The 15655-nt window shown below is 44.5% G+C and overlaps 2 protein-coding genes across 4 annotated transcripts in view; one reads left to right on the top strand and one right to left on the bottom strand.

Moving 5' to 3' along the window:
* Positions 1-515: 515 nt before the first annotated feature.
* LOC119175243 (coiled-coil domain-containing protein 86) lies at positions 516-12654 on the bottom strand. The gene is made up of 4 exons (XM_037426379.2): positions 12448-12654; positions 8508-8637; positions 3676-3750; positions 516-677 (listed from the first exon to the last, which is right to left on the bottom strand). The coding sequence occupies exons 1-4, from the start codon at positions 12546-12548 to the stop codon at positions 582-584; spliced, it is 402 nt and encodes a 133-aa protein (XP_037282276.1). The 5' UTR covers positions 12549-12654; the 3' UTR covers positions 516-581.
* Positions 12655-12695: 41 nt separating this feature from the next.
* Positions 12696-15655, top strand: part of LOC142803719 (carbonic anhydrase 1-like) — a 121939-nt gene continuing 118979 nt past the window's right edge. Inside the window, exons 1-2 of one of the 3 annotated variants that reach the window (XM_075889448.1) lie at positions 12696-12813; positions 12954-13047. The gene's annotated coding sequence lies outside the window, so the exon portion shown is untranslated. Of the gene's footprint in view, positions 12814-12849; positions 13048-15655 lie in introns of those variants that run through there. The other 2 variants (XM_075889450.1, XM_075889449.1) reach the window with 2 other exon arrangements.

The following is a 15655-nucleotide window of genomic DNA, read 5'->3' as shown; positions in this document are numbered from 1 at the left end:
AGTCATCTTACACGAATGCATAAGGGAACTGATGAGTCTTTCCATATAACGGGGAATAGTAAAAAACAAACCATGTCAAACATCAGTATAACAAATTAGGATATAACGAAATATCGGTTATAATGAAGTAAAATGAAAGATAGTCTTGCAAGAAATATAGTGTTAGAAATAAACCTTTATAACAAATTTTCGGATATAACAAACTTAATTTCGTGTAAGATGCAACTTAGTTATAATGAGGTAAAGGACGTACAGCCGAGTGCATGTGTTTCTCCATGTTTATATTTTAAGTACAACCTTGACATAACAAACCTGGATATAACAAAATATTGGTAACAACAAAGTAAATGAATGTCTTGCGAAAGATAGCAATAGACCTTTACAACAAAATGTTCGGATATAACGAACTGTTTTCATGCAAGATGCAACTTTGTTATAATGAGCCTTGAGTGTATTTTCCAAAGGAAGATACACAGTATCCAACTAAAATAATGTGAAGAAAAGCAGGAAACAAATAGATCAGTGAACATAATTTAATCTTTAGACTTATTTTATACATTACACCTTCATTGGCCAGCATTCTAGGATGGTTTCTTAGAAACGACGGTTGTGTCAGCCTTCTTGATAAGTCGCAGCTGCTTTTTGGACATCCGCTTGATTTTGGCGGTGTTCTTGATCTGTGGCATTGCAAGAAGAGAGAAGGCTGCTGTTAACATGGTCACTTGTAGTTAACCTAAACACAAAACAAAGCAAGGATTATGCATTATGCACGCATTCACCAAGTAAAAACTGCAAGGCCTTTCTGGGTAAGCATAAAGTGCATAAATCTTGTGTTTCTTTGTTTCCCAGGTGGAACGATGCGCATAAGATGTTATTTCTGCAACGTTCACTAGCATAATCATAAAATACTGGCACATCGCAACATGCACTTGCTTCAGCAAGCATTGGAATTGAATGTGCAAATATGTCGGAGCCATGTAGTATTTGCAATGTTTCTAAAGGCTCATTCACGCAGGGGCATTCGGTGTGCACAGTGACTGGAAATCGCACTTTGCTGAAATGCCAACCGCTTGTACTGTTGCATCACTCGAATAATCCTGTGCTGCTTTTTCCTCTGGTTTCTAGTCTGCACGCTTTTATCATGCAAATTTGTAACAATTTTGTAGTCGTTATGATGGGAACTGAGAAAAGAAATTATAGTCCTGGGCATTCTGGCAAACACGTGGATTTACATCAAGCAGCAAGATCTTCCATTTGCAGGTTACTGTGAGGGCGGTGCTACTGCCGCCTTGCATTTTGACTGGCTGTCGCGAGTGGCTCCGATGGCAGTGGCAGCAATACACAGGTCCGAAAATGATCAAAACTGATATGGTCTTCTCAGCATGATTTGTCACGACCAAACCATACTCTGCACTATGCCAGACTACACATGCCTCAAGCTGAATGCACCTTGCTACTCCTGGCACATTAACCAATGAGGAGTAGCCAGCATCATTGAACATTTAGAGAGACTGAAGGCATTTCCTGGTGCTCAGTGTGGCTTTGAAGCTGAAAGTTGAGCATTTTTCTAACAATTCTGACAATACCTTCATTTATTTAAGTCAGTAGGATGGAGTTCAGCAAGCTGTCAGTTAGATTTATGATTGCTTCCACGAGAAAGAACACTGAAAAAAAAAAAAAAAAATGGTACCCAGGATGTCGACCTTCATCCCGTGAGAATGCGGCAACAGAAAGTTTTCCAAGACATTGATAGTGCAGAAGCTTTGTGTAGACTTCTCACCTGGGAGACTGAATACTACCACAAGTGCCAGCGAGTTTTTGTCTTGGGGGTGCGAACACAGGTCCGCACCCCCGAGACAAAATCCCCTTGGGGTTGCGAACTCGTGGCAGTGACTGGGGATTGAGGGAACAAGTGCCCCTTTGCACCCTGCTGCTGACATGGATAAGCACTGCTGTAGGGCGTTTCTAAAAGAACTGACTCAGTTCAGTGGGCTGTAGTTTTGTTATAAATTATCAGGTTATAATTCAGTTTGCGCCAAAAGATTCAGAAAGGATGAAAAAAAGGAAGGCCGATCCTTTTTTCTTTATGCCAATTGCCAAAAATATATATAACAATAACCACAAAATTTTATGCAAGAAGGGCTCACTATTCTGATGCAGTGTTAAGATAAGTTAGTGGCAGCAGAAGTAGGGGGGACAAGGTCTATCATGATCATGTTATGCTGATGCGAAAACCAAGCACTTCATGCTCCCACATGCACGCTTTGCCGCAAAACCTTGATGCACACGCATTAGCGTGCGCTGCGCGTTCCTTTTGTGTGGAATTTCAGAGAATGTTGTGCTTTTCGTCGTTCTATATCTTGGCATGGAACATCGAAAAACGAAGTGGTCAACAAAAAGAATTTTCATTGAAATCTTGTGCCGCCAACTGCATAAACAAAGGGTAATTCGCAACAAAACTACACCCTAATAAAACTGGTAATTTATAAGAGTGACCGAGCATAACCACAGGACACTGGATTGCCTGGAAATACAGTTATTAGTTTCCTAGCATATCGTTCAGGAGAATACCAAGGCTATAAAATATGACGACTATCGTGCCACTGCTTTTAATTCGCAACCACGTAAATAAGCTAAACTGCCTTCGTTTCAGGCGGCTTCTTTATTCACCACTGCAGCCTCATCTTGAACATGAATAGCACGGGTGGTGGCAAGGGCCAGCTTAGTGTGATGTGCAGGCCATCAACCACTTCTCAAGATAGATCCACTGAAACGAGACTACTGGGACTAAAATACTGGTTTGCCAGACCCTGTAGCCTTTACCACTACGTCCCGAATGTCTCGCAATGACATTCACACAATTACTTCGCATATAAACAAGTACTTAGTGCAATGTTTATAACACACATACCTTACAGTCACACATTACATTTACATTAAATACTTGTACCAAAGATAATATGCAAGGTAAAATTAGTACCTCAGTATCTTGAAAAATGTACACTGCAACCATTTTTGGAGTACTGACACCATTTTTTGAAGGCAATTTCATTCTGCCATACAAATTTCTTGTATACAGAGACGGCTCTGAGCAAGGGTGAAGCTCAGCGTGAGATATAATATTGTTATGTTAGTAAATTTTCCTATGGCACACCTACCGACATTGACACTAGCTTGACTTGGGCTACAGAACAAATTCTGGTGATCTTACACAGTCTGGGGAGTTGTGACAACATCAGGTACCACAACTTCTTAAATGGCCACTTGCGCATCACCAAAACATTTAAAACAGTCACTTTCACATCACTGAGAGAGCCACAATGGAAACGTCACACATCTTGTGCAATCGTGCGAGCATGTGACGAAAAGCTCATACCGTGTTGTGATGTTGGGGTTCAGTAGGAACTAAAGCTAGCTTTTAATAATGTACTGTAATTATTTTTCAGAGTGGACTCGCGCTTACCAGCACATTTCTTAGGCTCCTGAGGCATTTGCCTTTTATTTGATGCAAGAAAATGACCACGCAAAATTTTAAAGTCTGTACTCCTTTAATGCACATTACGCATGCTGTACGCAGGTATGCACAGATGCAACTTTTGCACAAAAGTTGTTGATGCATCTTGCTTGAACAAACTAATTTCATTATAAAAGAAGAGGAGAGATGAAAGGACTCACTATTTGCACCACTTCCGACTTCTTGGCATTCTCTTCCCGTCTCCTCAGGTTTTCTTCCCGTCTTCTCTTCTTCTCCTGAAATTAGTTTAGCCCACGGTAAAACGAGTAACTACCACAACTATGTGAATGCCTGAAACTTGCACATACAGCAAAAAGTACTTTTTACACACAGATATCTGTTTTGCTACTTACAATATCACGGGAATTGAAGAGCATGCATAAACTGGGCATAGTACTTGTTTTGACTGCTGCTGTCAAGCAAAATGGACATCTGGGCATGTTGGTAAATGTCCATCTCGATGGAAAAGGCGCGGTCGGTGTTTGATGGTGCGCCTTTTCAATAAAGATGTTTACAGCAGTTACTTGTGTATCCGTGCGCTTACATCTGCACAGCTAAGAGAAAGTATTGTTTGGTACGTGATTTTGTGACACTATTTTTCACTTACATGGTGCATATCTTTGCAGCCAATATGACGGATCTTCAGGAGCAAACGATTTGTAATAAGTTTAGTTTGAAATTCGGTGAAACTGTGGCAGAAGCCTATCGTATGCAACTGGAAATTTTTGGGGTTAGCACCTAGAGTCAAGTCAAGACATTATTGTGCTATAAATGCTTTGAAGACAGTCGAATGTCTGTTGCTAAAGAAAAATGTTCTGAAAACCCTGTGGGGGTGCTGACACCCCCCCTGTAAAGTTGTCTGCGCCGCGTGGCGCACGTGTCGCGCCCCAGGGCGTTATTTCGGTGGTGACCACCACCGGGCGATAGATGGCGTTGTGTTCGCTCTGAGTACTACTGTTGGTAGAGTGGCAGCGCCGGTGGTGGCCCCTGGCGGAAGGCGGGCCTTGGTGGTGGGCGAGCGTTGAGCGAGCCTCTTCTGCGCGTGGCGGCTGCCGCGAACGGTTGTCTGTAGCGCGGGTCCCCGGTGCTCGGCACCGCGGGCTTCGCGCCGGGGTCCCACGTGGAAAGTCAGGCGTTGGCGACGCCGTCTTGGGTATGTGCTAGTGTGTTGAGTGTGTTAGTGTGGGTTTATCATGTTATTGTGTGTTTAGTGTGTCCCTGCGTAATGTTGTTTGTATGGTAGCGTGTTAGTTGAAATTGGTGTATCATTCGGCGGACGATATCGTCGTCTAAATTAGTTAATAAATGTATGTATGTATGTGGGTGCTTGGTACCGATCGTGTCCACTGTGTCCGTTCACTCCGAGAGCGTGGCGTGGCGGTGCGCGCGTTCGCCTCGCCGAGACCCCACACTGGCTGCCCAACGTGGAGCTCTTGGAGTATCGGACGACAGTTTTTGCGGTTCGGTACAGGGATTTTGTTAGAGCCGGAGTAGAGTAGGCCTAGGGGGGACTTCTTTGCTAGCGTCGGTGGTGTGCTTTGTTGAGAAGCGAGGAGATTGGTTTTGTAACGTGTTTCAATTTGTCGGCAAGTTGACTTTCTATTTATTTTTTTTTGCTCGCAAGTGTTGTTATTTTTTGTTGTTAGTTTTCAAAAAACGTTGTTGAATTAGGACGAGAGCCATGCGGTCCGCATCCTGGGGTGAGCAAGGCCTAGAGCACGTGGTTTGTAGGCCAGGCCCGAAGCGAGTGAGTACGGAAGCCTCGTGGGTGGTCCGATTTTCTGTGAATAGCTTCTTCTATCTCTTTGGGCTCAGGGAGCCAGGCGTCGTTGCTGACTTGTATTGCGGCTCGACGCCGAGGCGTCGTGACACCGCCCGGGGCGGTGGACGCCGATCGCTCGGTAAGCTGCTGTGTGCGGCGAGCGATAGGGCCACCTCACAGAGTGGACGTCTCCTCGCGGCTGCCTCTTCTGCGCCTAGGCTGGGTGCTGGGTGGATGCCGGTTGTTGCCGAGCGACTCATTAGGCCTAAGGCTCTGCGCAGCCGCCTGTCGCACGTGGCACAACTAGGTGGATCGTAGCGTTGAGGTGTTGCGCTCTGCTTCCCTCACTTTTTTTCTTCTTGCGAGCACGAGTTAGGAAAAGTGATTTTTGTTTTTATTTTGATGGGCGTCTCGGCCGCCACCGATGTATTAGCTAGCAGTACTGACCACCGTACCACGCGGCCGAAAAGCCTGAAGCTCCCTCCCCTGGGCCGCGCTCCTTTGTTTTTTTCGAGTTTTGTTTTTTGTTGATGTATTCAGCGGGAGGGATGTCATCCACGGCCGGCTGTCCTGCGCATCGTCAGCGTCGCTGGCCAGGAATGCGGTCGTGAGTTCGGGCGATGAAGATGCCTGGGACCTGCGCAACTGCCTGCAGTCCGGCGCCCTCGTGAGTGCTGGTCGCAACTGGAAGACGTGTCGGCGCTAGCGACGGATCGTCGCGCCGACGGCAACGTTGCTGTTGCGGGGCCGGTACTGAGGTGAAGTCTAGCCGGAGAGTGCAGCAGTGTCGACCAGCGGCGGTGTCGTGGTGCAAGGACATTATGGTCGTGCGATATCATTTTTTTGTTAAAGCTTGTGTAGCTAATTTCTGATTTCGGGATATGGTTTGATTTAAGGTTGGGGGAATGTGGGGGTGCTGACACCCCCCCTGTAAAGTTGTCTGCGCCGCGTGGCGCACGTGTCGCGCCCCAGGGCGTTATTTCGGTGGTGACCACCACCGGGCGATAGATGGCGTTGTGTTCGCTCTGAGTACTACTGTTGGTAGAGTGGCAGCGCCGGTGGTGGCCCCTGGCGGAAGGCGGGCCTTAGTGGTGGGCGAGCGTTGAGCGAGCCTCTTCTGCGCGTGGCGGCTGCCGCGAACGGTTGTCTGTAGCGCGGGTCCCCGGTGCTCGGCACCGCGGGCTTCGCGCCGGGGTCCCACGTGGAAAGTCAGGCGTTGGCGACGCCGTCTTGGGTATGTGCTAGTGTGTTGAGTGTGTTAGTGTGGGTTTATCATGTTATTGTGTGTTTAGTGTGTCCCTGCGTAATGTTGTTTGTATGGTAGCGTGTTAGTTGAAATTGGTGTATCATTCGGCGGACGATATCGTCGTCTAAATTAGTTAATAAATGTATGTATGTATGTGGGTGCTTGGTACCGATCGTGTCCACTGTGTCCGTTCACTCCGAGAGCGTGGCGTGGCGGTGCGCGCGTTCGCCTCGCCGAGACCCCACACTGGCGCCCTCGCCGAGACCCCACAACCCGTAAACGAGTACATCCAGAAAACTTTTAAAGAAAATTTACAAAGCTGTCCTTTAATATCGCAAGCTAAACTAAGATGGGTGTTTGAGATATTGTTAAAAAATCTTGCAACACAGTTCAGCAAATTCTGCCATATGCTCTGAAACATGTGGCGCATTTCTGCAAAACCAAAGACTCTTCAACGAAAAACAGAAGCTCTGCCGTGTTCCTGTCTCTGTGGAACTGAGGCAATGAGCCGGAGACGGTCCCAGATTCGTGTCCAATGTCATAACCAGGCATTAATTGTGTGTTTATGGCGATGACCCAGGAACAAGACAGGAATCATAACAGTGAAAGTTGCTAAATTCAGTTCAGCCAGAAAGTGCACATAAGTTTGCGCCAGTGTGAAAACCACGCTGATCTTGCTTCCTGAAACAGTGGAGCTGTTTCAGCCAGCCGTAACCTGTCCATCGCGGACAAAGAACCTCTGCGGAGCGGTGAAATAATGTTTCGTTGCCTAGCAACTGCCAGCGCAGGTGCTCGCAGCTTCGCATTCACTATGCCAGACCCAGACATGGCTCCGCCGCCAACTAGAACGTATGCGTCGTGACGTCATCATCGTGCAGCTATGCCTGAACACGCTGCACTGTTGCCCGTGCACTACTTACGCTTGCCTCACCATGGCTCCGTCACCAGCTGTGCACTACTGCACATCTGCATTTGGCTCGTTCCCTTGTTTCAATTCTGCTTCTGCCTGCTTGGTCACACCATACAATCAGCTCTGCTGTGGCTTTAGCCTTGCACCATTAGTGCGAGCTACACCCGTTTTTTTGTTTTTTTTTTCACCAGAAGTATCAATAGCAGCGTCCACAAGGGATCGGCGACTTCTGGTGCCTAGGAGATGTGTTCGTCACGCAGATGCCCAGACATGTAGCAGTGCAAATGGCATTTGCACCGTAATAATGCACCCACTGACAGATCTTCCCGCTTTTAATGAACCATTTCACACAATACAATCAGGATTTCATTCTATTTACTGAGCAATGATGACTAAAGAAGAGTCTCGCATTCTCAATCAGTATAAAAGGCCTTTACTTTTCAATTTGTGATAAAGGATCACTTTAGTACGATGAAGCGGGCTTAAATGAATTATGTACCATTGCTTTTTTGAACGCAACAGAAACTGTGACTAAAGGCTGTTGTGAGCTTCTCTGTGTAATTTAAGATAATTGTAACTACTCATCTCACTCATCTTACTCATCATCTAATCATTATCTGCTCATCACCTCATCAAAGAAAAGGCATATGTGTAGGGTCATGTATAGCACTATACCAAGCGATATCTTGCTGGCCAAAACTGACCGTAGGACTTCTTCAAGTCTCACCAAATGGTGGGCTCCATCTTGTTTATGATTTTCTCGTATGTTCTAACAGAGCATCAGTTTCTTCTGAGAAATCAGCTGTGGGCTTGACAGAGATTTTCTGAATGTGTGATAGTTTTTGGTTCTTTCACAATGATACTTTGGTTTATTTGCGCACAAATGTCATAAAGTGAGAAATCGGTCGCTGTCATCCAATAATCCCATGCTTAGACAGAATAATGGGCACAGTATTATTTTTGGTAGCTAGAAACCAGGTCCATTAGATATTATACCAAAAAACAGAACCCCAGCATCTTTTTGTTATGCAGGAAACACCACACCGTTTCTACTTATCGAAAAACTCTGTTTTACCTCAATTTTTCTTTTCTTTTCTTCTTTGATTTCACGGTCAAGTGCCAATAACGCTTTTCTCTCTGCGCGCTGTTCCATCTTAAATTTCCAAGATGTCTTGAGAGGCCTGTCCTTCACCATACTTGAGAACCTGTAACAGTTCAACAAAGACAAATTGCATTTGGCCGAGTATAAACACTAGCAGGTAGAGCAAAAGAGAGATGCTTGTGCTAATTAAATAAATGCTGTTACTGGCATTTGCTTCAGGAGTAACCAGAAGACTGCAGATTGAGTTCCAAGAAGTGCAAAACAAGATGACAGGCATTGCTGTGGTACCCTATAGTGAATGGATGAAGCTTGACACACCATTATTTTTACCTCGTGCACCTTTTCCAAATCGCACAAACCTTCTTTGCGAAATTCTGTTCAGATGATACAATGTTTATATGGGTAGTGTAATACCTGCATGAGACTTGCCTAAACAGTCTCAAGCTCTTCGTATGGCCATAGCAGGGTCACAGTGTTTGTGTAAGACAGTAAGAGACTATAAACAAGCTCCAGATGGTATGCGTTTGAGATCAAAATACTGAAATTCTTTTTTAATACATTTTGCAACACAAAAGAAACAAACTCATGCATAATCGTTGACAATCAACCAATAAAAAATGTCAGGTCCCTTCGTAGCCGCCAGAATTATTTTGCGAAACTTTTTAGCAATGTTGCAAGCGTTCAACAGTTCTTCGGCAACACTTACAGAATTGTAGGAATTTTCAAGTAGCAATGCAAAAAAGTTTCATTAACTTAGGCTAGTTGGTTATGCATGGTGATAAAAAAAAAACAGGGCAACATCTTAGGTGGGGACATAACCGTGTCGTTTCCTTTGGTTTTGTCTCCCATTTGAAGAAGTTGTCGAAGAAGTCATGCTGTTTTGTTCTTGCTATGCATATTCACCACTATGCAAGCTAGTAAAAGAGCCAGGAATCTTCACAAAAAAGACATTATGGTCACCTTTAGGAATCATTAGGAGATAACTTCACGTCAATATGGCAATAATACATGCGACAAGGAGTTAAAAAATTTCTCAAAATTCTTTGAATTGCTTGGCTAGCGTGAAAAACTTTCTCAAACTTGTTTACGTTGCATGGCTGTGTTAGAAAACGACAGAATAAGACTGCTGTACATATTAATTTACTGTTCCTCAGGGCGCCGGTGATGTCATGAATGAATGATCACCGGTAAAGTTCGTACATGTCATAGAACACAGAGGAGCTCGTAATCATACAGTGCATGCACGTGTGGTAATTAGAGGACGAAATCTGCTGTGTCCTGAGTCAGCTAGGACCCCCTTGCCAATCTTAATGCATTTTTCTACACATAATTATTGTACTAGAGTGAAGCTAATGTAAGCATTTTATTTATTTATTATTTATTTCACAAAACAGCAGGCTGTAACAGGCCCAAGCTGAATTGGAAAATCAAATAAAGTTAACAAAAAAAAAAACAAAGTGAAAAAAATTGGTATTACACAAATTGATAATGCCACTAGCATTCCAAAAGGTTTTCAGAACTAAACATATGATACATACTAGGCAACAGCAAATATTTATAACTATAACAATAACTTTTCCTGTGCAATTTGAAAATTAGTCTTGTCATAAATAAATTTAGGAAAAACATTTCAGTTGAAAATTGTTTGTGGGAAGAGGTTATGCTGAAATGCACGAATTATAGCCAATATTGCTTTTAGAGCGCAGTTAATATTGTGTACAGTTTTCCTGTTGTCTAAGGGTTTTATATACGAAAGTATCGACAATTCAAATTCAACTTTTCATATGATCCACAAGAACACTATATGGGCATATGTGCCATGCATTTATAATATTGGAATCCCATGTTTTTGCATAAGTTTAATAAGAGAGTCACATCTTTTATATTTGCCAAAAATGAATCTAATAGCCTCCTTTACAAAACCTCAAGTTTAAGTACATCATTATTTGTTACCCAATCCCAAATTATAAAATAATACTCTAATTCAGACCTTGTATAAGTATTGTATGCTAGTAACATTACCTTTGTTGGAACTTTGTTCAGTTCCCTCCTTAGGAAACATAACCTCTCAAATGCTGATACACATATATTCGAAACATAACCTGATAAGGATAACTTCAAAGTTAGCGTGAACCCTCAATATTTATAGCGAGTAGCCTTTTCTCTTTATAGTTACAAAGAGTATAGCAATAACAAATATGCAGAAATTTACATGTCACTGTTGACAAGACTTGTTTTTGCACATTAATTTTTGTGCCCCAAATTTGAAACTGCTCAACCTTTGACTGTTCGTCCTGCAAAACAAGATGATCATTCTCACACACTATATCACTTTGTATAATACATAGTACAATTGACCTTTTTCATGACAGGTACAGCGCCCTTAGCGGTGAGAGCCAAAAGCAAATTTGGTGGTTGTTCGGTCAACGCGACAGCGTTGGAGCCTGTGCGTTCCTTTGCACCCGTTGCCTGCGAGATGGTGCACCGACAGGTTTCGGAGGCCACGATCCACCAAAAATGTTTCGGGGTGGCGCCGTTGAAGCGCTTCCGGTGCGCATTCGAAAATGACGCCCGTGAAAATGGTCAATTGTCAGCAAAAAAGTTTATACACACCGCATCAAATGAATGTTCAATACGATCATTCATATAAACTAGATAAAGCAGGGGCCCAAGTATACTGACTGCCTGAGGCACACCAGAAGAAACAGGGAGCGTATTAGATTTACAATTATCTACTACAACAAACTGTTTTTGTTATTCAAGCATGCGTCAACCCATTTCACTAAGCTGCAGGGAAGCTCTGTTCCTTTCATGCATTTGATACACGCCGTATGAAATGAATATTCAATACGATCATTCATATAAACTAGATAAAGCAGGCGCCCAAGTATACTGACTGCCTGAGGCACACCAGAAGAAACAGGGAGCGTATTAGATTTACAGTCATCTACTACAACAAACTGTTTTATGTTATTCAAGCATGCGTCAACCGATTTCACTAAGCTGCAGGGAAGCTCTGTTCATTTCAGCTTATGATTTAGTTTCGTATGCAACACCTTGTGAAAAGCATAGCTGAAGTCCATGAAGAATGCACCGATTTGTCCCGAGTGGTCAATCGCATTACGAGGTCATGTGCAGTGGTCAGTAGCTGAGTAATAGTGAATTTTCCCTTCGTAAATCCGTGTTGATAAGGAGTTAAAAACTCATCGTTAGAAACAATATTGCATGCTATCAAAAAATATTAGAACCGATTTCTGGCGCTATTACTTTGTTTTTACGGTGGTGCTAGCTCTGTTGTTCGGGAGAATTAAGCCCGTGGCCAAGCGATCCAGAGGATTGCTAAAAATTCGGGAGTCTCGCGAACAAATTGGAAGACTTTGAAGGTATGCTGACATCTCTAGGAAATGAATGTCTCAGACGAAAGTGGTCGCCGCAGAATACGGCGTTTCTCTGACAGAAAGCAATTCACGCCGGTCAAACAAAATACGCCGAAGAGTGCCAACACTGCTCTGTTAATGTGAATTTCGGTTTGTGTCCGGTACCATCTGCATGGTAAGCCCGACAACACCGTGAATAGTGGCGAAAGTGATGAGGGATAAAAAAAAAAAAGCAATTTTGTAACATGAAACCATTACGTATTAAAATGCAATTGTCGACTTAAATGTCACTTAAACAAACAATTACAAGCCGATGCACCACGACGGCAACGCTTTCAGCCTACTAGCGAAAAAGATCGAAACGTTTGATGCGCCAAAATACCAAGGCTTTTTTCTCCTTATATATGAAACTTTCATAGATATTCAAGGCGCGCATACTGATATACATATTAGAAAAATTTTGAGCGGCGCCTGTTTTATCAGTATTTTCCACTGAACCTTCACGCAAGAGTTTTCACACTGAACGTGTGCCCCACCTTTTCTTCTCGCTTTTCCACACCCGACCGGACTTTGGAACACCTCTTGGATTTTCTTCCACGTCGTCATTTTTCTTTTTGGAGCGAGTCATAATGATCATGCGTTTTTATATCTTGTTGCAGTCCTAGGTTGTCTTGCCGAAACAGCACCACGTGTCGCAAACCGCAGCTTGTAAACACGGCTGCTTTCTTGTCTTGGCTCGGCCGCGATTACTTTTCAATGCAGCCACTTGTCATTGATGGTCCTGTCCGCGACGACATAGCACATATTTGCTTGCGTAATGTAGTGAGCAGTCTTAGATTTATTGGAGAGCCGTTGGTGAAAGTTGCAATCTGTACATCAACACAGCCAGACCACGAACACTGGTACGTAACATATTGACACTTCTGACACGAGCAGCCGCAGCAGTTTATCTCTAATATGAGGGAAGGGGTCTTTAGTTTTTGTTTCACGTGTTGATTTAAACTTATCTCGACTGGTGACAACTGTCCTAACTTGCGTGCAGTGTGAATGTACCCGACTCCGAAATGAAATCCCAGTCATATCCGGACTTGGGAAGCTCTGGTGTGCCTTGTTTGATCATTTACTCTGGTGTGCTGGTGAGTCTTAATTGTAGCCTTATTTGTTCCTCGCCGCATTTTTAAATCCTTATAGTGTTCTTTTATTTACGGTGTCAGGCTTGCGTATGTTGTACGCTTGGCTTAATGCAGGCAAAAATACACAGAGCATAGCTACAGTGCAGTTTTTTCTTGATCTTTGAGTGCCTTCATGATTATTTTAACGCGTCTCGATCCTTCCCCTTGTTCTTGCAATGCCTTCATAAAAATATTAACGCAGGCACAGATTGAATATAGCATATATCCAACCGTAGCATGCACATATATTGAACCCGCGCTTGCACCAGAAAGAAGCCTGCTTGTTCTTAGATCGCCTTGATGATGATAGAAGTGCAGATGTTACGAGAGAAATACGAAAACGGAAACCACATATAAATAATATATGAAAGAGGAAGTAAGTAAATTAAGACGAAGTAAGTAAAAAGTTAACAAAAGTGAAAAAATTGAAGAAGTATAGAAATAAGTAGTAAAAAAGACAAAGAGAGCAAGCAAGGAAGAGAAAACCGCATAGAAACAAAGAGGGCTGTCCAGTTCCGCATTTTATTCAGGCTTGGAATAACCAGGGCGAAGCTGTCTTATTTATGTATAAGAAAGCACGGACGGGCTGACGGACGCTTCGCCCCATTCATCATCATGCACTCCGTGGATATGCTGCGATTTTTTTTTCTTTTTGTTTGTCGTGGTCATGTACAGCTGTTTGAAGCAGTCGCCGATTGCATGCTCAAGAAGCGCCGCCATAGAGTAACATACTCTATGGCGCCGCATTCTCGGACGGTGCACCGAGGATGCGACCACATGATTTGGAGAACAATAATATTGTCAGAAGCTTTTTACTGCATCACCGTTTATTGCAATGTGATCAAAATATCGTCAGTTGAAGGCTAAAAAGATTAAAACATTCTATAACCATTAAAACTTGGCTGTTGCGTCGGGGGGTTCGGGTAAGATGCGTGCTGTTAGATCAAAGTGGAAGCTTCTGACCGATGTGCACTTCATGGCGCCGCGTTTCACGCAGCTGTATTCGCCCGTGCAGTCTTAGAGGAACACGGATGAATGACACCTGTAGGTGGGAATGCAAACGGGGACACCACGGCTACAGTACTTGTAGTTCACTGCAGCACGGGTGGCGAGATGACAGCCGTCTCTCCTTGCGTGTCAGCCACCGTGGACGCGTGCGGTGTTTCAGCGGTTGCCTTGGGCTGAGGCATCTGGTAGATGGGCACACCTTTCTCGACCGTGGTGGAAATGACCGGTTCATTGTGCGTTGCCGCGACCCCGACGAGTGAAGCGAACGGTGGGGCAGGCGTCCGCTGGCAGCAGCTGTCTCCGAGCTGAATGATGCTCGAGTCGCTCGATGCGCCGTCCAACATGTCCAACTGTTCTTCGCCATTCACGTACCATCGCATAGTCTCAACTTCTTCGTCGGAACATGAAGAGTAAGAAAGCGTCGTCGCTGAATAAAAGCTGCCGTTGGAACACGAAGAGTCGTCGTCGTCGCCAGGCGCAGGATACTGCAATGGGCCCGCCGTGGTGATCGACAGTTGGACCGCAGTGTCGGTTGTTGAAGACGCTGTTGTGTTCTTTGGACTTTCGTCACATGATGCAGTCACCGGGAGACACATTTCGGGTGCCAGGTTGTCATGGCGCGCTGCGCCTCCACGGCTAAGCTTGGCTTGTCGCTGAGGTCTCCCGCCGCGGCGGCGCTTCGGTGCCATTTAGGTCGGTTGTTTGTTAGGTCGACTCTTCCCTGTACGAACAGGCGCGCGAGCAACGCACCTGCCCCACGCTTCTCGTTTTTCAATGCTTGGCGGCTCGCAAGCTCGACGTGGCGAAGTATACCATTGGACGAGCTGGCTGAGCGCTGACCAATAGTATTTAGTCGCGAGTTTTGCCGCTAGAAGAAGGGAGTGATTACTGCGCCCCTTGGTGACAAAACTTGCGATTAGATGCAGATCGCCTACGAGATAATGCGTGGCCTTAGTAACTTTCTTGTTCCCGTTGCATTCTTACTTGCTGCGCCGGGTGAGTGATGTGGGAGATAACGGCAGCGAAAGACTGTGATCTTTATGGCGATTGTGCGGTATGAATTTTGAACGAAATCGCTCGAAACACGTGGCACTCGGAGCTTATCTTGTTTGAAAAGAGAGGGCTAGTGGTGCGGCACTGTGCGGTGAATTTTTTGTTAAAAATTAATAAAAGATGGAACAGCTATGTACTTGCGCTGCAGTTGATGAGGTAGCGGGTCCGTGATTGACCTTTCAGAGCAAGAGACGAAAAGAAAGAAATTGAGTGAGTAAAAACTTTATTGAAAATGTTCTGCGGTATTTAGCGGGGTGGCGCTACAAGCGACCCCCCTGCCCGCTAAATTAAACAGAAAAAAAAGAGAGAGAAACAACTGTGATGAGAACAAACCAAGCGAGCGCGAGTTTTCCGGCCTTATATTCACATGCCTCACGCATCCATACACTGATAAGGTTAACAGCGCAGCAGTTTCACCGAATCGTGCATCCTTCTGATCTTATCATGCGCTGAACAATTCTATGCAGAAAGGAGGGTGGCGGACGCGTCGTTGATTCACCACGTTACACGC

Source organism: Rhipicephalus microplus, chromosome 3 (assembly GCF_043290135.1).
Source record: "Rhipicephalus microplus isolate Deutch F79 chromosome 3, USDA_Rmic, whole genome shotgun sequence".
Lineage (NCBI taxonomy): Eukaryota > Metazoa > Arthropoda > Arachnida > Ixodida > Ixodidae > Rhipicephalus > Rhipicephalus microplus.
This window is presented reverse-complemented; position numbering and strand designations above follow the sequence as displayed.

What these genes read in the sequence shown, in the direction of transcription:
- LOC119175243 (XM_037426379.2), bottom strand. Translation starts at nt 12,548, where the DNA reads ATGATCATTATGACTCGCTCCAAAAAGAAAAATGACGACGTGGAAGAA. An exon ending in TGGAAAAGCGAGAAGAAAAG is followed by an intron (nt 8,638 to 12,447) that starts GTGGGGCACACG and finishes GAACTGTTACAG; the next exon opens with GTTCTCAAGTATGGTGAAGG. An exon ending in AGTCGGAAGTGGTGCAAATA is followed by an intron (nt 678 to 3,675) that starts GTGAGTCCTTTC and finishes GCAATGCCACAG; the next exon opens with ATCAAGAACACCGCCAAAAT.